The following is a 27816-nucleotide window of genomic DNA, read 5'->3' as shown; positions in this document are numbered from 1 at the left end:
CCCCCATTTTGTATGGTGAATATCATGATGTCTTTGCACCCCATGGCAAACTTTTTGTCGACTCGTGTTGATAATATGTGGCATTGATCAGGGACGGGGCGGTAGCCTAATGGTCAAAGCATCCGCTCGTCACGCTGAAGACCAGGGTTCGATTCTCCTCGTGGGTACAATGTGCGAAGCCCATTTCTGGTGTTCGCCGCCATGATATTGCTGGAATATTGCTAAAAGCGGCGTAAAACCACGCACTCACTCACTCACTCAGCGTTGCTTCGGAATAGGAGTGTCATCACGATTTTCGCGCACCACAATACGAAAATACGCTCTGTGTGTACCATCAATGTAGAGCCTCATTGAGCGAGAGCATTTGTCGGGTCAGCCCCGTCGATAACAATTCAAGCTCAGTCTTACGGGTATGAGTTATAGGTAAAAATAACACGTTCGTCATATTCACACTGGACACTAAACGGTGGCAGGAGACCGACACGTTGACATTGTACACATGCAACGATGATAGCGTTTGGAATTGTTGGGGTGTTCCTGATTGCACTGGTGATCAGCGTCTTCGTCTTCAAAGTACTTCCTGTTCTCCGGAAACTACAGAAATGGCACACGGCGCTGGATGACAAGTTTCAACATTACCCCATTCACTGGCTGTGGGGAAATCTGAAACAGGTATGTAGCAGGTCTACGGGACAAGTCCTGATAAAGTAACTCTGAGTACATGCAGACATTGAGTTGAGGGTAGAGAGGGGTGTGCATGGTTGACATGTGAATTAAAGTGATACTTTGTTGTTTAATACCTCACTCGGCAATATTCTAGCTGTGTGACGTTAGTCTGTTGTGAGTGAGTATGGTTGACACTGCTTTAGCAATATTCCAGAAATGGGCTTCACACAATGTGTCCATGTGGGGAATCAAACCCAGGTCTTCGGTGTGACAAGTGAACACTTTAACAACTAGGCTACCCCACCGCTCCACTCATCAGTCTGTAAATAATCGAGTCTGGACAAGGCAATCCAGTGATCAACAGCATGACCATTGATTTACGCAATTTTCATCCAATGACTTGTGTCAGCCAAGTCAGCGAGCCTGACCACCTCTTAATACAAGTGGGGCGGTGGGGTAGCCTAGTGGTTAAAGCGTTTGCTCATCACGCCGAAGACCCAGGTTCGATTCCCCACATAGGTACAATATGTGAAGCCCATTTCTGGTGTCCCCTGCCATGATATAGCTGGAATATTGTTATAAGCAGCGTAAAACTGAACTCACTCACTTAAGACAAGCATCGGTTGCTGACGACCAGTTCTAACCCGGATGTTCACAGGTACTAAAGGGAAACATAACTCCAACTTTGAAAGCATGAAAATTGGAATCGGTTGATCGGCTCGCCACACCGAAGACTCATCGATTCCCCATGTGGTTACATTATGTATAACCCGTTTCCCCAGCCATGATGTTGCTGGAATATTGCTAAAACAGCATGATACTATACTCACTTACTGAATACCCTGAACATATTCTTAACTTTGGTTCAGTTTGCCAAAAAATGGCATTTAACATTTCATCGTTCTTAAGAATAATGTATGTTTGTGGGTATCAGGCTATACTGCCCCTCTGGACAACTGCCCCCCGGACAACTGCCAACTAGGATTGTTTTTATTAAACTCAATCCTAAATTAAATCCATTAACACAACAATGTGTTGAGTTTTGATTAAGATAGCAACTTAATTAAGATAACAACTTAATTACATTATATCAACAAACAATGCCTTTAGTAAGAAACTGGCGATCTAAGAAACTGTGTCCTCAGGCCTACCAAAGAAAACTTTCCCACTGTGCAGAAAAACGCAGAAAAGCCCACATGTTCCTAACCTACTAGTCATCCTTTAAAGATGTGAAATTTGCCAATGCCTTTTGTGCAATTTGCAAAAACACCAAAGAACTACAGGGTATTTTCTTTATTTTTTGTCCATTAACCAAAAATAATCAGGAAAATTTCATAAATGATGCTTACCAATTATTTTCGATGATGGATCGGTTGTAATGAACCAATCATCAATTACGAGATTTTGACCAATTCCCAGCACTACTGTAGTGTAGATTTTACATTATTCAGTGCCCCAGATAAGCATTTTAAGCTGTTGTTCGAAAATGCTTTATCAGGTCTGTAATAATGTATATACTGATGTTTTTTTTCATGATCTTTGGGGGAATTTACGTGTGTCCTGGCAATATCTTTATGCCTGTGATCTCTTACAGGAGGTTCATGGCATATGGTTTACTGTTTGTTTATTTTACAGATTAAGAGTTTTAAGGAATTTCTTGAAGACACTATGGTATTTTTGAAAGATGGATCTCAAGCGTACATGTTCTGGATTGGGTTCTACAGACCTGTTGTAGTTGTAGCTCACCCGGAGAGTGTCAAGGCCATTCTGAAGACGTCGGAACCAAAGGCCAAGAGTGGTGGAGGCTATGATTTTTTGTTGCCATGGCTAGGTGAGAATAAGAATGACACCTCCCCTTATTAGAAACAAGGGGGGGAGTGTTTTGAGTCATTGCAGTTATCCCTTAGTTACATCCCTTTGTCACAAAAGGATGGGGGGGGGAGAGGGGCACTTCTTTGTGCATGAATCATCACTCACTCACTACAGACCGCCGCCATATGGCTGGAATATAGCTGGGTGCAGCATCTCACTCACTCACTCACTCTAATACTAGATGCCAAATTCTCACACATTTTACTATTTATTTTACTGCTCTTTGTTGATAACTAAAAAATATACACATGCAGATATGAACATGCAGTAACTGTTGAAATTAAATAAATAGCCACAGGGGTCTGCAATCCATACAGAATATGGATTTGGACACAAGTTACTTTGACTAGAGAATTAGCACTTTTTCTCCCTAATAGGACAACAAATGATGCAAATTACTTTTCTTTGAAACCAGAAATTCTTGCAGCTAAGGCATCAACATGTTTATTAATTAGAATATCAATCTTCATGTTCCACATGCAGAAACATTATCTAAAATTGTGTTACTTGTTTACAGGTGATGGATTATTGGTTAGTGATGGTAAGAAGTGGGAGAGAAACCGTCGTCTGCTGACTCCCGCCTTCCACTTCGATATTCTACAACCGTACCTGAAGGTTTACAACCAGGTCGCCCAGACTTTCATGGTAAATGTGACTTCAATACTGCTGGTTGTCACTCACAGTATGCTGTATATCAGTAGTCAATCAACAAACAATTGTAATCTTAAAGCCCACCTCCAAACTCATGTGGGCAGTAACAGACACAATCATAACATTGTGCAAACAAAACCAGCGGCGATTAACACTACGATCAAGACAATCAAGGATACTACCTGTTGAGACCCACACGCGAGTATGTTGTTTACATTACAGTTTTACGAGTCAGGAAACCGCCTCAGTTTTTTAGGCGCTTGATTTAACAAACACAACAATAGGAAGCATACTTCCGTGAGTTTAGTTTTACGCCACACTCAGCAATATTCCAGCTATATGGCAGCGGTCTGTAAATAATCGAGTCTGGACCAGACAATCCAGTGATCAACAGCATAAGTACCGATCTGTGCAATTGGGAACCGATGACGTGTCAACCAAGTCAGCGAGCCTGACCACCCGATCCCGTTAGTTGTCACACCAAAGATCCAGGTTCAATTCTTCACATGGGTACAATATATGAATCCTATTTCTGGTGTCCCCTGTTGTGATATTGCTGGAATATTGTTAAAAGCGGCATAAAACAAATACTTGCTCACTCACTCACTCACCCACAATTGAAAATCACTGGCGCAAGCAAGACCGATTGATCGAATAATCGTTCCTGGACTAGTCTTCAATACGTTGTTAATCAAATTGTAGCTAATATACCCATGATGTAATGATACAGCATAAGATGTATTGTGATATGAGTGAGTGAGTGAGTGAGCTTAGTTTTACGTCGCTTTTAGCTATATTCCAGCACTATCACGCCGAGGAACACCATTAATGGGGTTAACACATTGTGCCCATGTGGGGCACCCTGGTCTTCTGCGTGACAAGCGAATGTTTTAACAACTATAGTTTGGCATGAAATGCATGTGGACCCGTTTTTTTGTAAATATCTCTTCATCCAATGACCCAATCGATCTCAAACTGTGCAAGTGGATGTTTTGTCAGACAACCTAATCACATTGTAAATCACCGATTTTATGCATTTGTATTAAAGAATCTGTCTATGTAACTGTCAACAAAATAAACAGCAGAACGCAGACTGCTGGCAGAGGGAGGGAGCCAATGACCTGTAACAGCGGTAACAGGTCGACCTGTTCGACCAGTAGAGGGAGCAAGAGTCAATTTAATGCAATGCTGCATTAATTCATTCAAACTTTTTTATTTAATATTGTAATCTATATACGTTGTGTTTTTTTAAAATAAATTATGGTAGCTTCCCTGAGGGCTGATAGTTAGTATTATTGAAAGAAATTCATTGTTTATTTTTAGAGAAGTATGGTGTGATATAGTGCTTTTAAGAACAGAACGTTTTTAAAGAACAGTCCTTTCTCAAAATGTTAGAGTCATCGTTACTAATAATTTGCAATGAATGTTGCTACATCATCCGGGTACTTTGGGGTAGCCTAGTGGTTAAAGTGGTGCTCTCGTCATGCTGAAGACCTGGGTTCGATTCCCCACATGGGTACAATGTGTGAAGCCCATTTCTGGTGTTCCCTGTCATGATATTGCTAGAATATTGCTAAAAGCGGTGTAAAACCATACTCACTCACTTACTCTGATTAACAAGATTGCAAAATGTTGCAACCAACCTTTTCTGTCTTCAGAGAAAAGTGGAGAGTGCAAGCAAGGGAGGTAACTCTGTTGAAGTGTTTGCCCCTGCAGGCCTAGCTACCCTGGACACCATGCTCCAGTGTGCTCTGTCCTATAAGGAGGACATTCAGGAGCAAGGGTGAGGTTCCAACATGGTGTACATGGGGAAAGAAAGTAAACATTGTTTTCTGTCACCCTGAATTTTCATTCATGGTAAATCATAAAATGTTAACTTATTTTCCTTGACACTGTGGACATTTATGCCCAGATGTGATGCCAAAATACTCTTACCCTTTTAATTTCATTAAAAAACCAGGGCAACTTCATCCTCTGTTTACTTTTATTTACAAATATTTCCAAAACAACTTGAGTTAAGGCTGCATGTTTTTAGAGTTTCTTATTACAGTTTTCTCAAAGTTGATAAGCGAGGAACTCAAACTGGACACGAATTTTAATTTGATCACCAGTCTCTTTAAAAACTAATACCAGTGCACCCTATCTAGATCTGAGAACATCCTATTATAATATCATGTCAAAGTCAAAATATTATTCCACTTGAAATGTCACTTTGCTATAAGATGACTTTCTTAACATTAGGGGCGGTGGGGTAGCCTAATGGTTAAAGCGTTGGCTCGTAACGCCGAAGACCCTGGTTCGAATCCCCACATGGGCACAATGTGTGAAGCCCATTTCTAGTGTCCCCTGTTGCTGGATGTTGCTGGAATATTGCTAAAAGCGGCGTAAAACCAAACTCAGTCAGTCAGTCTTAACATTAATTCCCTAATTGCCGTCAACCGTGGTCCGTAACCCTGATGTATTAATGAACACAAATTTGGGCAGTAAGGATGGCCTATGCACAGGGTATAGAACAACGATGGCCGGAAAACAGTTTCTTAGTTTTATGTTATACGTAGTTATTGTGCTATTTAAATTTAAATGTCTCTTTTTTTCCAGACAAAGCCATCCTTATGTAAAAGCTGTGATCAGAATGACCAACTTGATGCAGGCAAGAGCCTTGTAAGTAATTATATACTGGTAATAATGGTGTTAGCCTGTGTCACTGTACCCTAACAGCATTGGCAGTGCTCACACTATCAACCACTTGCTTGTCTGATCAAGGATACATTACAAGGGAGACTACCCCCTCAAATTATCTGCAGGCATCGGTGTCAACACTATTCTCACTATTTATAGGGAGGGTTTATTCTTTCAGCATCACTTGCTTGATAGCGATGTTAGCATCTACACCAAATCTTTCGCAAATAATAAGTTGTCTATCCATAAAGAAATTGTGTCCAGTTTGTTAACAGGCTATTTGGGTTACCTTGTAACCAGTTGGTTAACAGACTATGTTGGTTACCTTGTGTTCAGTTGGTTAACAGGCTATGTTGGTTACCTTGTGTTCAGTTGGTTAACAGACTGTGTTGGTTACCTTGTGACCAGTTGGTTAACAGACTATGTTGGTTATCTTGTGTTCAGTTGGTTAACAGGCTATGTTGGTTACCTTGTGTTCAGTTGGTTAACAGACTATGTTGGTTACCTTGTGTTCAGTTGGTAAACAGGCTATGTTGGTTACCTTGTGTCCAGTTGGTTAACAGACTATGTTGGTAACCTTGTGTCCAGTTGGTTAACAGGCTATGTTGGTTACCTTGTGTCCAGTTGGTTAACAGGCTATGTTGGTAACCTTGTGTTCAGTTGGTTAACAGGCTATGTTGGTTACCTTGTGTTCAGTTGGTTAACAGACTATGTTGGTTACCTTGTGTTCAGTTGGTTAACAGATTATGTTGGTTACCTTGTGTCCAGTTGGTTAACAGGCTATGTTGGTTACCTTGTGTTCAGTTGGTTAACAGACTATGTTGGTTACCTTGTGACCAGTTGGTTAACAGGCTATGTTGGTAACCTTGTGTCCAGTTGGTTAACAGACTATGTTGGTTACCTTGTGTCCAGTTGGTTAACAGGCTATGTTGGTTAACCTTGTGTTCAGTTGGTTAACAGGCTATGTTGGTTACCTTGTGTCCAGTTGGTTAACAGGCTATGTTGGTTACCTTGTGTCCAGTTGGTTAACAGGCTGTGTTGTTTACCTTGTGTCCAGTTGGTTAACAGGCTATGTTGGTTACCTTGTGTTCAGTTGGTTAACAGGCTATGTTGGTTACCTTGTGACCAGTTGGTTAACAGGCTATGTTGGTTACCTTGTGTCCAGTTGGTTAACAGGACTATGTTGGTTACCTTGTGTCCAGTTGGTTAACAGGCTATGCTTGTTGGTTACCTTGTGACCAGTTGGTTAACAGGCTATGTTGGGTACCTTGTGACCAGTTGGTTAACAGGCTATGTTGGTTACCTTGTGTCAATTTGGTTAACAGACTGTGTTGTTAACCTTGTGTCCAGTTGCTTAACAGGCTATGTTGGTTACCTTGTAAGAAGTTGGTTAACAGGCTGTGTGGGTTACCTTGTGACCATTTGGTTAACAGGACTATGTTGGTTACCTTGTGTCCAGTTGGTTAACAGGCTATGTTGGTTACCTTGTGTCCAGTTGGTTAACAGGCTATGTTGGTTACCTTGTGTCCAGTTGGTTAACAGGCTATGTTGGTAACCTTGTGTCCAGTTGGTTAACAGGCTATGTTGGTTACCTTGTGTTCAGTTGGTTAACAGGCTATGTTGGTTACCTTGTGTCCAGTTGGTTAACAGGCTATGTTGGTTACCTTGTGTCCAGTTGGTTAACAGGCTATGTTGGTTACCTTGTGTTCAGTTGGTTAACAGGCTATGTTGGCTACCTTGTGACCAGTTGGTTGTGTTACCAGTTGGTTAACAGACTATGTTGGTTACCTTGTGACCAGTTGGTTAACAGGCTATGTTGGTTACCTTGTGTTCAGTTGGTTAACAGTTGGTTAACAGACTATGTTGGTTTAACCTTGTGTCCAGTTGGTTAACAGGCTATGTTGGTTACCTTGTGTCCAGTTGGTTAACAGGCTATGTTGGTTACCTTGTGTCCAGTTGGTTAACAGGCTATGTGGGTTACCTTGTGTCCAGTTGGTTAACAGGCTATGTTGGTTACCTTGTGACCAGTTGGTTAACAGGCTATGTTGGTTACCTTGTGTCCAGTTGGTTAACAGGCTATGTTGGTTACCTTGTGTCCAGTTGGTTAACAGGCTATGTTGGTTACCTTGTGTCCAGTTGGTTAACAGACTATGTTGGTTACCTTGTGTCCAGTTGGTTAACAGGCTGTGTTTGTTATCCTGTGTTCAGTTGGTTAACAGACTATGTTGGTTACCTTGTGTCCAGTTGGTTAACAGGCTATGTTGGTTACCTTGTGTCCAGTTGGTTAACAGGCTATGTTGGTTACCTTGTGACCAGTTGGTTAACAGGCTATGTTGGTTACCTTGTGTCCAGTTGGTTAACAGGCTATGTTGGTTACCTTGTGTCCAGTTGGTTAACAGGCTATGTTGGTTACCTTGTGTCCAGTTGGTTAACAGGCTATGTTGGTTACCTTGTGTCCAGTTGGTTAACAGACTATGTTGGTTACCTTGTGACCAGTTGGTTAACAGACTATGTTGGTTACCTTGTGACCAGTTGGTTAACAGACTATGTTGGTTACCTTGTGACCAGTTGGTTAACAGACTATGTTGGTTACCTTGTGACCAGTTGGTTAACAGGCATGTTGGTTACCTTGTAACAGTTGGGCTATGTTGGTTACCTTGTGTCCAGTTGGTTAACAGGCTATGTTGGTTACCTTGTGACCAGTTGGTTAACAGACTATGTTGGTTACCTTGTGACCAGTTGGTTAACAGGCTATGTGGGTTACCTTGTGACCAGTTGGTTAACAGGCTATGTTGGTTACCTTGTGTCCAGTTGGTTAACAGACTATGTTGGTTACCTTGTGACCAGTTGGTTAACAGACTGTGTTGGTTACCTTGTGACCAGTTGGTTAACAGACTATGTTGGTTACCTTGTGTTGTGTGCATGTATTTTATGTATACACACTATGATCCTTCATGTTGCAGGAACCCCCTGCACTACATCCCCTTTGTCTACAACCTGTCCGCCAACGGGAAGGAGTTTTTCAAACTCTGTAAATATGTTCATGAGTTCTCAGAGGATATCATTTCGACCAGGAAAAAGGCACTGGTAAGATTAGTAGGAATCAGTATGGACGCTCATGTAAGTACCTGTTGGTAACTGTAGGAGGGGACTATGGCAGTCACAGATTGTCAAGGTAACCAAAGGGGCCAAGGTTGCCAAGGCGAGTCAAGGTTACCAAGGTGAGTCAACCTTACCAACATAGCCAAGGTGAGTCAAGGTATCCAAGGTTGCCTAGGTGAGTCAATGTTACCAACATAGCCTAGGTGAGTCAAGGTTACAAGGGTAGCCAATGTGAGTCAAGGTTACAAGGGTAGCCAATGTGAGTCAAGGTTGCCTTGGTGAGTCAAGGTTACAAGGGTAGCCAATGTGAGTCAAGGTTGCCTAGGTGAGTCAAGGTTACCAAGGTTGCCTAGGTGAGTCAAGGTTACCAAGGTAACCAACGTGAGTCAAGGTTGCCTAGGTGAGTCAAGGTTACCAAGGTAGCCAAGGTTGGTTTGCTTTTTAACACTGCACTCAGCAGTATTCCAGATATATTTATTCACTGTAGATAATCGTGTCTGGACCAGAGAATCCAGTGATCAACATCATGAGCATCAATCTACGCAATTGGGATATGATGACATGTGTCAGCCAAGTCAGCAAATCTTACACCCTATCCCGTTAGTCACCTTTAGGACAAACATGGGTTGCTTGAAGACCAATTCTAACCCTGGATATTCACGGGGTACAAGCATGGGTTGCTTGAAGACCAATTCTAACCCGGATCATCATGGGGTGCAAGCATGGGTTCCTAAACACCAATTCTAACCTGGATCTTCAAGAAGCTTATTTCAGGATTATCTGACTTAGTGGAGAATTTTATGGCATCCTTTTCTTAGATATATAACGGAGTTAACTCTTGCTTCTCATATCACATAGAATCTGAAGTTTCCAGACCAGCATTGTGTATGATGATCATTATAGCCTGCCGAGGCGAGTTTGGTTTTACCCCACTTTTAGCAATATTCCAGCAACATCACGGCGGGGGACACCAGAAATGGGCTTCACACATTGTACCCATGTGGGAAATCGAACCCGGGTCTTCGGCGTGATACCCTGCCTAGGCCTATAGTTCATTGTTGCTGCGAGGGTAATGTTATCATCACTGTCATTATTGCTATAATCACTGGGGTTGTATTGTATTACCTTTGTTGCTGAGAGGGGGTAATCATCACTGTCTCTATTGCTATAATCACTGGGGTTGTATTGTATTACCTTTGTTGCTGAGAGGGTAATGTTATCATCACTGTCTCTATTGCTATAATCACTGGGGTTGTATTGTATTACCTTTGTTGCTGAGAGGGGGTAATCATCACTGTCTCTATTGCTATAATCACTGGGGTTGTATTGTATTACCTTTGTTGCTGAGAGGGTAATGTTATCATCACTGTCTCTATTGCTATAATCACTGGGGTTGTATTGTATTACCTTTGTTTGCTGAGGGTAATGTTATCATCACTGTCTCTATTGCTATAATCACTGGGGTTGTCTTGTGTTACCTTTGTTGCTGAGAGGGGATAATCATCACTGTCTCTATTGCTATAATCACTGGGGTTGTATTGTATTACCTTTGTTGCCGGAGGGAATGTTATCATCACTGTCTCTATTGCTATAATCACTGGGGTTGTATTGTGTTACCTTTGTTGCTGAGAGGGTAATGTTATCATCACTGTCTCTATTGCCATATAATCACTGAGGTTGTATTGTGTTACCTTTGTTGCTGAGAGAGGGTAATCATCACTGTGTCTCTATTGCTATAATCACTGGGGTTGTATTGTATTACCTTTGTTGCTGAGGAGGGGAATGTTATCATCACTGTCTCTATTGCTATAATCACTGGGGGTTGTATTGTGTTACCTTTGTTGCTGAGAGGGTAATGTTATCATCACTGTCTCTATTGCTATAATCACTGGGGTTGTATTGTATTACCTTTGTTGCTGAGAGGGGGTAATCATCACTGTCTCTATTGCTATAATCACTGGGGTTGTATTGTATTACCTTTGTTGCTGCGAGGGGAATGTTATCATCACTGTCCTCTATTGCCATAATCACTGGGGTTGTATTGTGTTACCTTTGTTGCCGCGAGGGTAATGTTATCATCACTGTCTCTGTTGCTATAATCACTGGGGTTGTATTGTATTACCTTTGTTGCTGCGAGGGGAATGTTATCATCACTGTCTCTATTGCTATAATCACTGGGGTTGTATTGTATTACCTTTGTTGCTGAGAGGGGAATGTTATCATCACTGTCTCTATTGCTATAATCACTGGGGTTGTATTGTATTACCTTTGTTGCTGAGAGGGTAATGTTATCATCACTGTCTCTATTGCTATAATCACTGGGGTTGTATTGTATTACCTTTGTTGCTGAGGAGAATGTTATCATCACTGTCTCTGTTGCTATAATCACTGGGGTTGTATTGTATTACCTTTGTTGCCGCGAGGGTAATGTTATCATCACTGTCTCTATTGCTATAATCACTGGGGTTGTATTGTATTACCTTTGTTGCTGAGAGGGTAATGTTATCATCACTGTCTCTCATTGCTATAATCACTGGGGTTGTATTGTATTACCTTTGTTGCTGAGAGGGTAATGTTATCATCACTGTCTCTATTGCTATAATCACTGGGGTTGTATTGTATTACCTTTGTTGCTGAGAGGGTAATGTTATCATCACTGTCTCTATTGCTATAATCACTGGGGTTGTATTGTATTACCTTTGTTGCCTGAGGGAATGTTATCATCACTGTCTCTATTGCTATAATCACTGGGGTTGTATTGTATTACCTTTGTTGCTGAGAGGGTAATGTTATCATCACTGTCTCTCATTGCTATAATCACTGGGGTTGTATTGTATTACCTTTGTTGCTGAGAGGGGAATGTTATCATCACTGTCTCTATTGCTATAATCACTGGGGTTGTATTGTATTACCTTTGTTGCTGCGAGGGTAATGTTATCATCACTGTCTCTATTGCTATAATCACTGGGGTTGTATTGTATTACCTTTGTTGCTGAGAGGGTAATGTTATCATCACTGTCTCTATTGCTATAATCACTGGGGTTGTATTGTGTTACCTTTGTTGCTGAGAGGGTAATGTTATCATCACTGTCTCTATTGCTATAATCACTGGGGTTGTATTGTATTACCTTTGTTGCTGAGAGGGTAATGTTATCATCACTGTCTCTATTGCTATAATCACTGGGGTTGTATTGTATTACCTTTGTTGCTGAGAGGGTAATGTTATCATCACTGTCTCTATTGCTATAATCACTGGGGTTGTATTGTGTTACCTTTGTTGCTGAGAGGGTAATGTTATCATCACTGTCTCTATTGCTATAATCACTGGGGTTGTATTGTATTACCTTTGTTGCTGAGAGGGTAATGTTATCATCACTGTCTCTATTGCTATAATCACTGGGGTTGTATTGTATTACCTTTGTTGCTGAGAGGGGAATGTTATCATCACTGTCTCTATTGCTATAATCACTGGGGTTGTATTGTATTACCTTTGTTGCTGAGAGGGGAATGTTATCATCACTGTCTCTATTGCTATAATCACTGGGGTTGTATTGTATTACCTTTGTTGCGCGCAGGGTAATGTTATCATCACTGTCTCTATTGCCATAATCACTGGGGTTGTATTGTATTACCTTTGTTGCCGCGAGAGGGAATGTTATCATCACTCGTCTCTCATTGCTATAATCACTGGGGTTGTATTGTATTACCTTTGTTGCTGAGAGGGTAATGTTATCATCACTGTCTCTATTGCTATAATCACTGGGGTTGTATTGTATTACCTTTGTTGCTGAGAGGGTAATGCTATCATCACTGTCTCTATTGCTATAATCAGTGGGGTTGTATTGTATTACCTTTGTTGCTGAGAGGTTAATGTTATCATCACTGTCTCTATTGCTATAATCACTGGGGTTGTATTGTGTTACCTTTGTTGCTGAGAGGGGAATGTTATCATCACTGTCTCTATTGCTATAATCACTGGGGTTGTATTGTATTACCTTTGTTGCTGCGAGGGGAATGTTATCATCACTGTCTCTATTGCTATAATCACTGGGGTTGTATTGTGTTACCTTTGTTGCTGAGAGGGTAATGTTATCATAACTGTCTCTATTGCGCATAATCACTGGGGTTGTATTGTATTACCTTTGTTGCTGAGAGGGTAATGTTATCATCACTGTCTTATCTATAATCACTGGGGTTGTATTGTGGTTACCTTTGTTGCCGCATAGAGGGTAATGTTATCATAACTGTCTCTATTATGATAATCACTGGGGTTGTATTGTATTACCTTTGTTGCTGAGAGGGGAATGTTATCATCACTGTCTCTATTGCTATAATCACTGGGGTTGTATTGTATTACCTTTGTTGCTGAGAGGGTAATGTTATCATCACTGTCTCTATTGCTATAATCACTGGGGTTGTATTGTATTACCTTTGTTGCTGAGAGGGTAATGTTATCATCACTGTCATTATTGCTATAATCACTGGGGTTGTATTGTATTACCTTTGTGTTTGTACTGCCACTCCATTTTGACTGTCATAGTTAGAGATGTTCCGATTATCGAAAATAATAGAAAATCGTCGAAAGAAGAATTAAAAATGATTATCGATTGTATAAAACATATTTTCGATTCATCAGAATTTTGTTGTTTTTGTATGAAACCCTTGAATGAAGTAGACTAACCATCAAATGTGACGAATATTCATGAACAAACATGCGCTCAACAGCGTAAAGCTATGCACATTGTGAAAGTTTAACCACTTTTATTGTTTAAGTACAATTCCAGTGTCTTTCTTGCATGTGTGCATTAGTTATAAAAAAAATTAATTAGAAAAAACCTGGGAAAACCTCTTAATATTGGTGATTACATTAAAACTGTATATATTTCGATTATAATCGATAATCGTTCACCACAATCCTCCGATAATCGATAGAGGACTTGGTTTCCGATTCTCAACACTAGTCATAGTGCTACCTTTGTACTGATGTGTGAACATAGAGTTGGAGTAAGTGCAGAATATCGGTAGTCTGATGTAGACTATGGCGTTTGATTCCAGGAATCAGATCCTGAGTTACTAAACAAGCGTCGCCTGGACTTCCTGGACATTTTGTTGTCAGCTCGAGATGATGAAGGTCAAGGCCTGACTGACCGGGAGATCAGAGATGAGGTTGACACATTCATGTTTGAAGGTAGCTCACGAGATGCAGGTTTCTCAGCTGGTGCGAGCAAGTAGAAACATGACACTAAATGTGATGCTTTCTGTCTGAGTGAGTGAGTGAGTATAGTTTTACGCTGCTCTTAGCTATATTCCAGCAATATCACGGCGGGGGACACCAGAAATAGGCTTTACACATTGTGCCCATGTGGGAAATCGAAAACGGGTCTTCGGCGTGACAAGCGAACACTTTAACCACTAGGCTACCCCACCGCCCATTTCCTGTCTGAACAATATGCAGCAGGTGTGGTTTGGTGTAGCGATGTGGTGTTGTGTGATGCGTGTGGAGTGGTGTGGGGTGAAACTGTGCTGTGTGTGTTGTGGGGTAGTGCAGGCCTGGGTGGGGGTGGGGTGGGGTGTAGTGGCATGTGGGATGGTGCAGTGCATGGCTGGGTGTGGTGGCATGTGGGGGTGAATTGCAGTGCGGGGTGGGGTGGTGTGGTGTGGTGGCATGTGGTGTGGGGTGTGGTGGCATGTGGTGTGGGGTGGTGGCATGTGGTGTGGGGTGGTGGCATGTTGTGTGGTGTGGATGCTCTGCTCTGCTCTGCTCTGCCATGCCATATAGTACAGTGTAGTATAGTTTTATACAGTGTCATCTCATGCTCAAAAATAGTTGAGATTAAATTTTGTATTACACAAAATTGTATCCATCACTTCTGTGGCTGTCTGTAATGAGACACATGTTTTCAGGTCATGACACTACCTCATCCGCCATCAGCTGGTGTCTGTACGCTCTGGCCAAGTACCCTGCCGAGCAGGAGAAGGTCCTCCAAGACGTCCAACAGGCAGTCGGGGACAAGAATGAAGTGGAGTGGTAAGGAGGTGGTGGTTGGGAAAACACTCTCCCACACTTACATTGACAATGAACACACCCTCGCACTTACACACACATTCCCATACAGACATTGACACATGAACACACCCTCGCACTTACATGATCTGGCCAAGCTAAAGTATTTACCCATGTTTATCACACCTGTGTACCTGTGTTTCAGGGACAATCTGGCCAAGCTGAAGTATTTACCCATGTTTATCACACCCATGTACCTGTGTTTCAGGGACAATCTGGCCAAGCTGAAGTATTTACCCATGTTTATCACACCTGTGTACCTGTGTTTCAGGGACAATCTGGCCAAGCTGAAGTATTTACCCATATTTATCACACCCATGTACCTGTGTTTCAGGGACGATCTGACCAAGCTGAAGTATTTACCCATATTTATCACACCTGTGTACCTGTGTTTCAGGGACCATCTGGCCAAGCTGAAGGTTTCACCCATGTACATCACACCCATGTACCTGTGTTTCAGGGACAATCTGACCAAGCTTAAAGTGTTTTGTCCATGTTTATCACACCCATGTACCTGAGTTTCAGGGATCCATCCGCCAAGCTGAAGGTTTCTCCCATGTACATCACAACCATGTACCTGTGTTTCAGGGACAATCTGGCCAAGCTAAAGTGTTTTGTCCATGTTTATCACACCCATGTACCTGAGTTTCAGGGACGATCTGGCCAAGCTGAAAGTATTTGCCCATAGTTATCACACCTGTATACCTGTGTTTCTGGGACAATCTGGCCAAGCTGAAGTATTTACCCATATTTATCACACCCATGTACCTGTGTTTCAGGGACGATCTGACCAAGCTGAAGTATTACCCGTGGTTTATCACACCTGTGTTTCAGGGAAGATCTGGCCAAGCTGAAGTATTTACCCATGTTTATCATACCTGTGTTTCAGGGACGATCTGGCCAAGCTGAAGTATTTACCCATATTTATCACACCTGTGTACCTGTGTTTCAGGGACAATCTGGCCAAGCTGAAGTATTTACCCATGTTTATCATACCGGTGTTTCAGGGACAATCTGGCCCAAGCTGAAGTATTTTACCCATATTTATCATACCTGTGTTTCAGGGACGATCTGGCCAAGCTGAAGTATTTACCCATATTTATCACACCCATGTACCTGTGTTTCAGGACGATCTGGCCAAGCTGAAGTATTTACCCATATTTATCACACCTGTGTACCTGTGTTTCAGGGACAATCTGGCCAAGCTGAAGTATTTACCCATGTTTATCATACCTGTGTTTCAGGGACGATCTGGCCAAGCTGAAGTATTTACCCATATTTATCACACCCATGTACCTGTGTTTCAGGGACAATCTGGCCAAGCTGAAGTATTTACCCATGTTTATCATACCTGTGTGTTTCAGGGACGATCTGGCCAAGCTGAAGTATTTACCCATATTTATCACACCTGTGTACCTGTGTTTCAGGGACGATCTGGCCAAGCTGAAGTATTTACCCATATTTATCCGTGAGTGCATGAGGATATTTCCCCCCGTGCCAGTGGTCAGTAGACAACTCAGCCAGCCACTGGTCATCGATGGTGTCGAGGTTCCCAAAGGGGTCATGGTTGACATCAACATTTACCAGATGCACAGGAACTCAAATGTCTGGCCAAATCCCCTGGTAATCTCAGATTTAGTTTAAATATCTCGAGAGTTGTACTCTGATAGATTACACTTTGTTTAGTATGTTTCACATGTCTGTCTTAATGGTAGTTCATTCTTTTTCTATCCCCGCCACGCCGCTTAGCTGCCGGGGATATAGTATTAGGTCTCGATCCGTCCGTCCGTCCGAGGCACGTAATTGGAATATCTTAAGAACCGTTCTCTAGATTGTTTTTCATAATTGGTACCTAGGTTCATCACAATATAAGAAAGGTCCAAGTCAGGTTTGGTGACCTTGACCCCATTTCAAGGTCACAAGGGGACTTTAACATTTTACCTGCATGTTAAGCTATCTCAAGAACCGCTTTCTGGATTTTCTTCATATTCAATACAAAGTTTTATCTAGGGAAGGCGCAGGGCCCAGTCAATTTTGGTGACCTTCACATAATTTTCAAGGTCATGGCGACACTTTGAAGATTTCATCATGTAAACCTGCATGTTAAGCTATCTCAAGAACCTTTCACTGGATTGTCTTCATATTTAAACAAAGCTTTATCTAGGAAGGTGCAGGGCCCAGTCAATTTTGGTGACCTTCACTTAATTTTCATTTTACCTAATTTAGTGTATGTTTTCTTTGTTTGTTTAATACCTCCCCAGGAGTAACCCATTTACCGGTATGTGTTGGCGATCTGTAACTAATGAATCATTTCTTGAGTCAGCCATCCAGTAATTGGTATTGTTTGTTTGTTTAATGCACCCTCAACAATATTCCAGCTACAGAACATTATCATTGTCTCCAGGACAGCATTCGAAATTAACGTTGGTCCTTAGGCCCAACTGAAAACCACTCGGACCCACAGCTTTTGTTTTTTGCAGGGTCCTTAAGGCCGACAGTGTTTTCATCCGCAATAACTAAGTATTATTTCCATATTAACATATAGGACCTACCCATTCTGATGAGGACCCATAACTCTTTATATAGGTTGATCCTCAACGTGAAAATGAAAATAGGTTGTATATGAAAGTTTTTGACGTGAGATATCCGAACGGAATCAACGCTGAAGTTTGACCGATTATCAACGCTGAAAAAAGGTTGATCCTCAACGCTGAAAATAGATTGAAAATAGGTTGTATATGAAAGTTTTTGACGTAGATATCCGACGTGGAATCAACGCTGAAGTTTGACCGATTATCAACGCTTGAAAAAGGTTGATCCTCAACGCTGAAAATAGATTGAAAATAGGTTGTATATGAAAGTTTTTTGACGTAGATATCCGACGTGGAATCAACGCTGAAGTTTGATCGATTATCAACGTTGAGAATAGGTTGATCCTCAACGTTGAAAATAGATTGAAAATAGGTTGTATATGAAAGTTTTTGACGTAGATATCCCACGGAATCAATGTTGAAGTCTGACATATTATTAACGTTGAAAATGGGTTGTTCCGTGGTTGTGTCTGGGAGTTATTACGCTTTCCTGTAAATAGACTCAAGATTTCATCTTTAAGCTACAATAAAGTAGCACCAAACTCCTGCATCCAGCTAAAATACCCAAAAGCTACCTGCAATAAACAGTGTTCAAACAGAAAATTGCAGTAAAAAATATTTACCTGATAAAATACTTGGTTTAAATTCCACATTCAATATAATGTTCATTTAAGTTTTATGTCAGTTGGACGTATTATTCCAGTAAGAAGAAAAGAGTATTCCAAATTAAGAAAAACTATTTACTGTTGTATTGTTACCCTTGAAAAGGTGAAAATTGTCCCGAGAAGACATTTTGTCTGAATTTCAGCTCTTAGACAGACACCTGAATAAACACAATGCAATTACTTTCACCATGAAAGGGATCCAAGATGACCAGGAACTATACCTGAAGACAGCACATAAAACAAGTCACTTTTCATGAAATCTTTATGAACACACACGACACAGAAAACGGTTTAATGCATAATGTAAAACATCACACATGACATAGTCTGTAGGTGATCTCTGTTGTGCTAATAACACAATATCATCTGCATATAGCATCAAAGTGACATTTATGCCACCAATTTCAATACCACAGTTCAGATTTTCACACACAATTACAACCCAAAAACACAATTATCAGCTCCTCATCTTTCTGCCACTTCTGCCTTATGGTCAGGTGGATATTTCAGAAACTCTTTCTTGAAATTTGCTTCAGATGCATCCCATCTCATTCCCTTGAGATAGGACACATTCTGAAATTTTATATTTAAATACATGAATAAGTTATATGGAAGATATATTGTCTTAAATGATTCAAGTATTTGTTTAATTAATCACTTGAAAGGTTCATTTCACTGCTGTAACTTTGGCATGTGAACATATGAACAGCATCAATACAAAATATGACGAAAAAGTGTAAACAATATATATTTTCAACCTAAGGAATGGAAGTTTTCTTAAACATTTTCAAAGAAAATCCTCAATTGCAAGTTGATTATTTAATTAGACTATGAATTACCGGGTAGGATGAATTAGACGATGCTTTACTGTCATATATTATTTGCTATGGTCATGATGAAAATGCTGCACTTGGTAATTAACTTACCAGAGATGATTGAATACAACCTTGTATTCTTAAAAAGAAAACTTGCCGTTTGCCCATCATCAACATTCATTCTTGACATCAAATTGTTTGACATTGTCCTGCAAAACAATGGAAGATTGTTGTTATTCTGTCAGATTTAGTTTCTTTAGAGATTCTCGAAATGATTATTTCCAAATTAATAGAGTTGAACTGATGTAGCAATTTTGCTACCAGGAGTCATAAATTGTAACAAAAGCCATTTTACATTAAATGATAAGAAAACAAAATGGGTGGTGGTTCACAGGTCAAAGAACAAGTCTATTGTGGAGGTCTCCCAACACCATTTGTTCCCAAACACAAGGAAGTATGGATCATGGAGTTCTGAAAACAATAATGAGCTCTCATAAGTATGCAATATATTCTCTATTATCTTACTCTCTCTCTCTCTTTGTCATTTGTACACTCATAAAACTCAGATAAAAAACTTTTTATAATTCATAAATGTTTACACTTAATCTCTTATAGGAACGCTTAGAAAAATCTCATATAATGAATTATGTGCGTATTATCATGACGTCATAACTATGCTTCTCTGAATCATGAACAATAAAATAATGAGATTAAACTCTACACTGCCAGAAATAATCTATCATACCATGAATAATAAGACATTGAATAACATCTCTTACAACCCAATCTACACTCAAAAAGACTTAAATGTAATTCTCGTAAACAAACATCGCTGGCACACGCAAATTCTTGGAAACAGTGCATCTCCGACTCTCAAATCCAAGAAATGGAAGTCCTACTCTATTTGACCAAAGGGGTGACAGGTGGCCAAAACATATTGAAATGTAGGTCATACACTGAAAATAACTCTGATTTAAAACACTATTAAATATACACCATCTCTCTAATATACTAGATAGATGATCTTGACAAGGGAACATGTACATAAAATGCTGATATCTAACAACACCTGTACTTTTAAATAATGGACTCTTCCAAATCTCAGTATGTTTCACTGCACATGTATTAGATTGCAAATAATGAAAACCTACCCTTTGACAATAATAAAACATCATATTCAAATTCCACAGCTGACCAAATACCTGAAGAGTGTGTTTCCCAGCAATAAACATCTCTATATATCTATAAATGTATGACTTCTGTCCTCTCATGTGCTATCTTGCATCCAGCTGTTTACGGCGAAAACAATATGGCGCCAAGCAAGGGAGTGCTCATTAAACTAAACATCTCCGGGAGAAATCATTGTCAATTTTTCTCTTAAATGATCAACCTTAATATATAAATGAAAATAAAGACCAACTATTATCACCAAAAAAGACCAAACATTATCACAAATATTCAAAACAGGTGGTAATGAAAGAGCATTATCATCTTTCTCTTAAACTTTGTGGTGGATATACTGGAAACAAGTGAAATGTTAAAAACGTGTTACCTTAGCCTTGCTCCTTTCTGTGATCCACAAAATTGCTGCCACCCAGTCTTCGAAGATGAGATTTCTGCAAATACCATTAAAATAATCTCATTTCATAATTAAATGTTCCTTACATTAAAATTACTTCTTTTGTATGTAAGATTTTAACCTTTAAGAGACATGAATTATCATATCCCTTCCAAACAAGTGTAAGAATGAAAGTCTGTGGGTGCAGTTTTGTTAATTGTCCCATCAAAGAATCATTAGTGAAGTTACACTTTTGTAAATAAATATAAGTTCAAATAAATTATATACAATTTCATCCTTAACAAAGACTTTCACAAGACATTTTAAAGTGGAAATTTTCGTTGCATTTCCTTACGCCATTCTCCACCACCCCTCCCCAATAATATACATATGTTGACAGGGTTCAGGGCGTGCTCAATGCATCATTTACTGATAGATCTATTCAAACGAACAAATGTTCATAATAATGGGAGGCAATATAAAATGTTGATTAATCCTATCCGATTTTGTATAGATGCCCTTAGGGACCGTTCATAATGTGTGGCTTTGGGGTGATTTTTATGTACAATGTGAATTACATCCCCCTAAAGTGTATGAGTATGTACAGAATAAGAGACGGCCCACCCTGCATGTCATGTACATTATCTATGACGCCCTCTCCCTTCCCATAATTTCTAAACATAGTGCGTGTGTACAAAAATGCTGACCCCTTTAGCTCCCCTGAACAAAATGGGTGACACCCCACCCCACGCTCCAACCCCTTATATCAACACTTCACCCAAAAGTGTGTGTGTGTGTGGGGCTGTTAATTTAATTATGAACGGTTCCTTATATTGATGTACTTCATTGATTATTTGAAAATGTATATTTGCAAAATTCAAATCAGGTGATGGGTACGAAAGGAAATCTTATTCGATTATATAATAAAATGCCAAATATATGCATGCAAATATATTGAAAAATAACAAAACAAGTTCATGGAAAACACGGGCTTCCACTAAATTTTGAGAAACATGTACTGTGACATACCTGTAACCTTGTGAGATAAAAACATGAGCCCTAATTCGGAGCCTAGATTTAAACGGCATTCCTACGTTTTCATTATACATGAAGGACATACTTACTCAAATAAAACACCAGCATGCCGTGAAGATGGTGAAAAATAAAACGATATTGCGTTGAACTTCGCCAAAGTAAACTTACAACGATCAGCCGCCTTTTGCGCCCGCGATAATTGTGCGCATGTCCGGATATGGCCAAACGAGGCGATCGAAAGGTCAACATCTGGCTTGTGTGTTTGAAAGCAAATTGTCGGGAATTATACAATTTTCACAGTTTTGTGGGAAAATATCAAATGTAATGCAATTTGGATAACTGATGACTTTATACCTAAAACTGCGATTTACGCAATATTTCCGTCCGTTGATCGATGCACAATCAAATAATATATAAGATTATATCTGTCACTAGCTCGATCTTGATCTTTATGAAAATAATGTTCCGAAATGATAGTTGCTAAGTTGGATACCTATTACCAATATGAATTATGTATCAAATTTTGCCAAGGAAACAATTAGTTGACATTTTGTTGGTTCCTTGCGTTGAAACAACGTTTACAACTAAACGAATCTCGACTAACTTTCTTTGGTCGCATGATAAACGTTGAATCAAACGTTTATGAAAGGCTGATCAACCAAACAACCAAAAATTCAACGTTGATTCAACGTTGTGTGCCCGCTGGGTAGGGCCTGCAGCTTTCAGGGTCAAGGACAAACGCTGCCCTCATTTCAGGAAACCAGATGCATTCCTCAAGTGCTCAATCTTTGATTACGTGCTCCTGATTTTAATTTGTCAGTTAGTCTGAGAAACAAAGGAAGTCAAACAGACCAATCAGAAAGTGTAACTTACAGCTAGTCCCAATGACAATGATAAAGTTTGTGAGAATGTCAACTTTGAAAAACTGACTGATATATATAAAGAAAGTGCTAAAATATTGTGTCCCTTCAAACTGGTAGTGACTTTGGTTTCCAAGCGGTAGAGTTATCTCCCTTAACAATTTTTCCCTGAAGTTTCGGGTTAAAATTCGTCTTCAGCAACCAATGCTAGTTGTAAAAGGGGATTAATGGGATCAGACTCGCTGACTTGGTTGACACACATCTTATCTCAATTGCGTAGATCGATGCTCATGATGTCAGTCACTGGATTTTCTGGTCCAGACTTGATTATTTACAGGCCATCGACATATAGCTTGGAATTGCTGAACGTAGTGTTCAACAACAAGCAAACAAATTACTTTTCCTTACATGTGTTTGAATGATAAAATGTTACTGAAAATCGAGTGCAGGTAATTTAACATGGACAATCAGGGGAACGGATCGAAGGGTTAGTGTAGGTTACGAGTCTTAGGGATACTGAGAATGGTATTTGATCATGATGATGACAATTGTAATTTATTTCAGGAGTTTGACACCGAGAGATTCAGTCTTGATTCTGCTGCAGGCAGAGACCCCTACTGTTTTGTGCCGTTCTCTGCTGGTCCCAGGTATGACATACTCCACCATCCAGTATACTGTTCTCCTTTATGATAAATAGTAGGCCTGGAACTAATCCACCATGAGGCAAATATGATACATATCACAAATATTGGGTAACTTATATGGTATTGTGTAAGAAATATAATATTGGGTAACAAATATGATATTGGGTAACAAGTATAATATTGGGAAACAAAAATATAATATTTAGGAGATAAACATCATGTGTTGGCCAATTTCCGGGCGTTATTGAGTATTTGAAGCACGGGAATTCATTTGGAACCACGACTGGCGTCAGCAGGAGGTTTCAAATTAAATATTCACTACTGTTTTGTGCCGTTCTCTGCTGGTCCCAGGTATGACATAATCCACCATCCAGTGTACTTTCTCCTTTATGATAAATAGTAGGCCTGGAACTAATCCACCATGAGGCGAATATGACACATATCACAAATTGCAATGACATATCAGCAGTTGATGTCTTATTCAATAAATTCAGGGAAACAATATTTTGGATATGTTACAAATTTCTCAGAAAAATTACCAGTGACCACATTGCTGTCAAATTAAATATTATAAGGGTAATGCTAGTTTTGAGGGCATTATCATTTGCAGAAGCCCTGGGTCTTCCATTAACTGCCCAACAAAGGAGGGCAGTTGAAAAAGACCGAGGGCTTCCCGCACATTTCTGATAATAGGAGGGACGTTTCATGATAATGCCATGTATTTTAGCTATAAATAAGATTATTGACTATTATCCTGCCTGACTTGGATATATTCCATTTGACCGATTTTGATCGATTTTAAGTAAAAACACTACTTCAAAAACATTAATGAATATTTAATTCTTGTGATTGTGAATGGTGGATTGCATTGATGAAAGGATATTGTTCGATTCACCAAGTTACTTTCCTTCTTAAAATATCCTCTGTGAAATTTGATCAAAGAGTCTCGGATGGGATCATGTGCAATCAAGCAGGTGAATAAGTAGACAAAAAGAAAAATGGACAGATGATATAATGATAGCAGGGCGGAGGTGGTCTTAAGTTCCATAGTTGAACATTGACTTACAAGTCTCATAGAGGTACGATCAGTTTTTTGGAACAATGTACTGGTCAGTTGAAGACAGTCATGAGGGGATGTTAGTTTTGAACAGTAGTGTAATATGTATGTGTCTGTTGTTTTTCCAGGAACTGTATAGGACAGAACTTTGCTACAAATGAAATAAAAGTGATGCTGTGTCAGGTTGTTCGGAGGTTGGTGCCAAACAATTTCAAATGAAGGAAATCTCATTTTAAGGTTGTTTGATTATCACAGCAATTTTTGCAATATCATGGCGGGGAATACCAGGAATGTATGGGCTACCTGTGAACATCCGGGTTAGAATAGGTCTCCAGTAACCCATGCTTGTCTTAAAAGGGGACTAACGGGATCGGGTGGTCAGGTTCGCTGACTTGGTTGACACATGTCATCATATGCCAGTGCATAGATCGCTGCTCATGCTGTTGATCACTGGATTGTCTAGTCCAGACTTGATTACGTACAGACCGCCGCCATATAGCTGGAATATTGCTGAGTGCGGCATACAACTAAACTCACTCACTCACTCTAGAGCCTGTTTTATCATACACTCAGTGTAGTACTCTGCCAAATGTAGGTCTTTGATCCTTCAGCATGATGGACGCAAGTTCCAGTCTAACTTAACTGATGTGTACACTGATGTAATGAAGTGTTCTAAAATGTGATGCCAAGACAAATTAAGTGGTGTGCCGATTGCTTAGAGGGGTTGGCACCCCTACAGACATCCACAGAGGTACCTGAAGGTCATGGTCGCACATTTGGCCGTGACCTTCACAATGTCACACTACATAGCCAAATGTGACATGTGTTCTCCATGATAGCGCTACCAATTTACAGCATGGGGATATCACAATGACGCCAGTGTGCGAAATAGTTTCCAAATTTTTCTTGCCAGTCGGGCTAGCTATGTCTGAAAGTTACTAGCCCACAAAATAATTCACTAGCCCAAAATTTGAATGTAGAAACTAAGCAAAATATTACAAAAACGTAAAATACCATCAAAAACAATTGAGAAAACACATGTCTGAATTTCTGAAATATTTTACTTAAATAAGTCATCATTAAGCTGCTAATATGATGAACACATTTTAATGAAGTTAAGCAGCAGTTTCTAGTCAGTAACTGACAAATAGATGGGTACCAGTACAGAATTGGAATGGATCTGTCTGGAGCTTTCAACAAAGCCTTGAAATGGAAATCCAACCAAATACAGTAATGGAACATTTCTATTTTCAGATTTCACATCAAGGTAGATCCAGATAAACCTGCAGTGCCTTTTCCGGAGGTCGTTCTCCGAGCAGAAAATGGCCTCCATCTGAAATTCTCCAGCAGGAAGAACACATGAAACCGCGGCTTCAGAACAGAATTCTGTGATTCAGATATTTGAACATCCTACGGACTGCACAGATCATGTTCTGACCAGTTGTGTGTCTGTCGTCAGATAGTTAATTCTGCTAATAATAAATCTGCAGGGCCGGATGGTGTTGCTGCTGAATTCTTAAAGGCTTCTAGTCATCTCATTGTACCATATCTTACTCAGCTTTTAATCATATTCTTGATAGTGGTAAATTTCCATCTTGTTGGGGTAAAAGCATTATTTGTCCTGTTCATAAGTCTGGTTGTAGAGATGATACTAATAATTACAGAGGAATTTCTCTGAGTGCCAATTCTTAATAGTGTGAAGTTCATGATATTATCAGTGAATCACAGTCTGGTTTCAGGGCTGATTATTAAACAATTGACCAAATTTTTTCATTGCAGTCGTTAATTCAAAAATATATTAGCAAAAAAAGGGGTAGATTTTATTGTCTCTTTGTAGATTTTGCCAAGGCTTTTGATACTCTAAGGCATGATGTTCTTCAAAAGTCACTCTACGAAGCTGGTATACGAGGTAAATTTCTTATGCTGTTAACTTCTATGTATAGTTCTTTATCAGCTTCAGTAAGGACATCTAAGGGTGTATCAAATAGTTTTTATTGTAAAATCGGTATTCGCCAAGGCTGTGTTTTGAGCCCTCAGATTTTTATTATCTTCATAAATAAGCTATGCAGTCTTATGGAGTTGGAAGGAGGTCAAGGTATTACAGTTTCTTCTTCTATTAGCAATCTCTGCTCTCTTATGTTTGCTGATGATGTGTCAGCAATAGCTGACACCTGTGCACAGCTGCAAAAAAAGATCAATGTACTTGGTAAATTTTGTGAGCAAACTGGTATGAGCGTGAATCTAAAGAAAACTAAGATTATTGTTTTTAGAAATGGTGGTCCCTTTGCTACTCATATGAAAATTGGTTTTATAATGGCAATGTTATTGAAACTGTATCCTTTAACAAGTACCTTGGAATTATGTTCACACCTAATTACCCGGGAGTAAAGCTACATCTTGCCTTGCATCACAAGCTAGTAAGGCAATATTCTCTGTTAAACATTTCCAAAGGAAACTTGGCAGCATTAATTGTACAGATTTATTTAAAATCTTTGATTGTATGATATCACCCCATTCTCTGTTATGGGTCCGAAATCTTGGGCACATCCTACTGTAATACTATTGAATCTGTCCATATTAAATTCTGTAAATATGTCTTGAAACTTGGAAAATCAACCTGTAACAATATGGTCTTGGGTGAATGTGGAAGAGTGCCTTTACAGTTGACTTATACAACCAATGCAGTGAAATACTGGTGCAGACTTCTAAACATGCCTGACTATAGATTACCAAAACAATGTTATTTTATGCTATTATCTTTAGACAGGGTAGGACGAAATTCATGGGCAACTAGAATTAAAAATATTCTTTTTCAATTTGGTTTTGGATTTGTTTGGATAAGTCAGGAAATTGGTGATCACAAAATATTTATGGAATCATTTAAAAAGAGACTACATGATAATTTATTTCCATCTTGGCAATCATCTTTGGACAGTAACTGTAAATGTCTTTACTATAAGCAATTCAAATCTTTGTTAAATGTTGAGAGCTACTTGATAAATAATGATATCCATCAATGTTTAAAAACTATATATGCCCGATTTCAGTGCTGTAATTTTAAACTAGCAGTTGAAACAGGCAGATACACTGATGTTGCATATAATGAAAGGCATTGCCTGTTTTGTAAATTAAATGGTATCTTCGTTGTTGAAGATGAATGGCATGTGTTTTATATCTGTGATGCATATTCTCATATCAGAAATAAGTACATATCAAAATATTTTAGTAAATGTCCATCAATTATTAATATTATATCAATATTACAGAGTAAAAATGTTAATATTATCAAGGATGTATGTCTATTTTTATACTTTGTTGACAAGAAACACAAATCTAAATGAAATATATATGTGCTCTACTTATCATCAATTTATGTACATGTATTTTGGGCCGGAGGCCTGTTACTGAAATAAAATTCTGTTCTGTTCTGTGTGTCTGTTTCTGCTTGAAAGATGGCCTTGCAACAGTGGCCATGTTTGTTTGTGTGAGGCATAGAGTGAGTGAGTGGGTGAGTATTGTGTTACACCGCTTTTAGCAATAACCTAGCAATATTATGG

The 27816-nt window shown here is 39.5% G+C and overlaps 1 protein-coding gene across 1 annotated transcript; it reads left to right on the top strand.

The window, feature by feature from the left end:
* Window positions 1–350: 350 nt before the first annotated feature.
* LOC124264322 (cytochrome P450 4B1-like) lies at window positions 351–27816 on the top strand. Its single transcript, XM_046699076.1, has 14 exons — window positions 351–672; window positions 2302–2497; window positions 3056–3183; window positions 4848–4972; window positions 5788–5850; window positions 8832–8955; window positions 14026–14158; window positions 14875–14998; window positions 16462–16657; window positions 23123–23205; window positions 24388–24453; window positions 25514–25689; window positions 27023–27025; window positions 27694–27816. Exons 1-12 carry the CDS (start codon window positions 508–510, stop codon window positions 25620–25622), a joined length of 1512 nt encoding a protein of 503 aa, XP_046555032.1. The 5' UTR covers window positions 351–507; the 3' UTR covers window positions 25623–25689; window positions 27023–27025; window positions 27694–27816.

Source organism: Haliotis rubra, unplaced genomic scaffold (assembly GCF_003918875.1).
Source record: "Haliotis rubra isolate DU_JTF1 unplaced genomic scaffold, ASM391887v1 Scf92, whole genome shotgun sequence".
Lineage (NCBI taxonomy): Eukaryota > Metazoa > Mollusca > Gastropoda > Lepetellida > Haliotidae > Haliotis > Haliotis rubra.
The sequence above is the reverse complement of the archived record's forward strand: the minus strand, read 5'-3'. Positions and strand labels throughout refer to the sequence as shown.

Bases quoted from the DNA above. Each gene is read 5' to 3' on its own strand.
- LOC124264322 (XM_046699076.1), top strand. From the start codon at position 508: ATGATAGCGTTTGGAATTGTTGGGGTGTTCCTGATTGCACTGGTGATC. The intron at 8,956-14,025 runs GTAAGATTAGTA...GTTTGATTCCAG, and splicing joins CGACCAGGAAAAAGGCACTG to GAATCAGATCCTGAGTTACT. The intron at 14,999-16,461 runs GTAAGGAGGTGG...CCTGTGTTTCAG, and splicing joins GACAAGAATGAAGTGGAGTG to GGACGATCTGGCCAAGCTGA.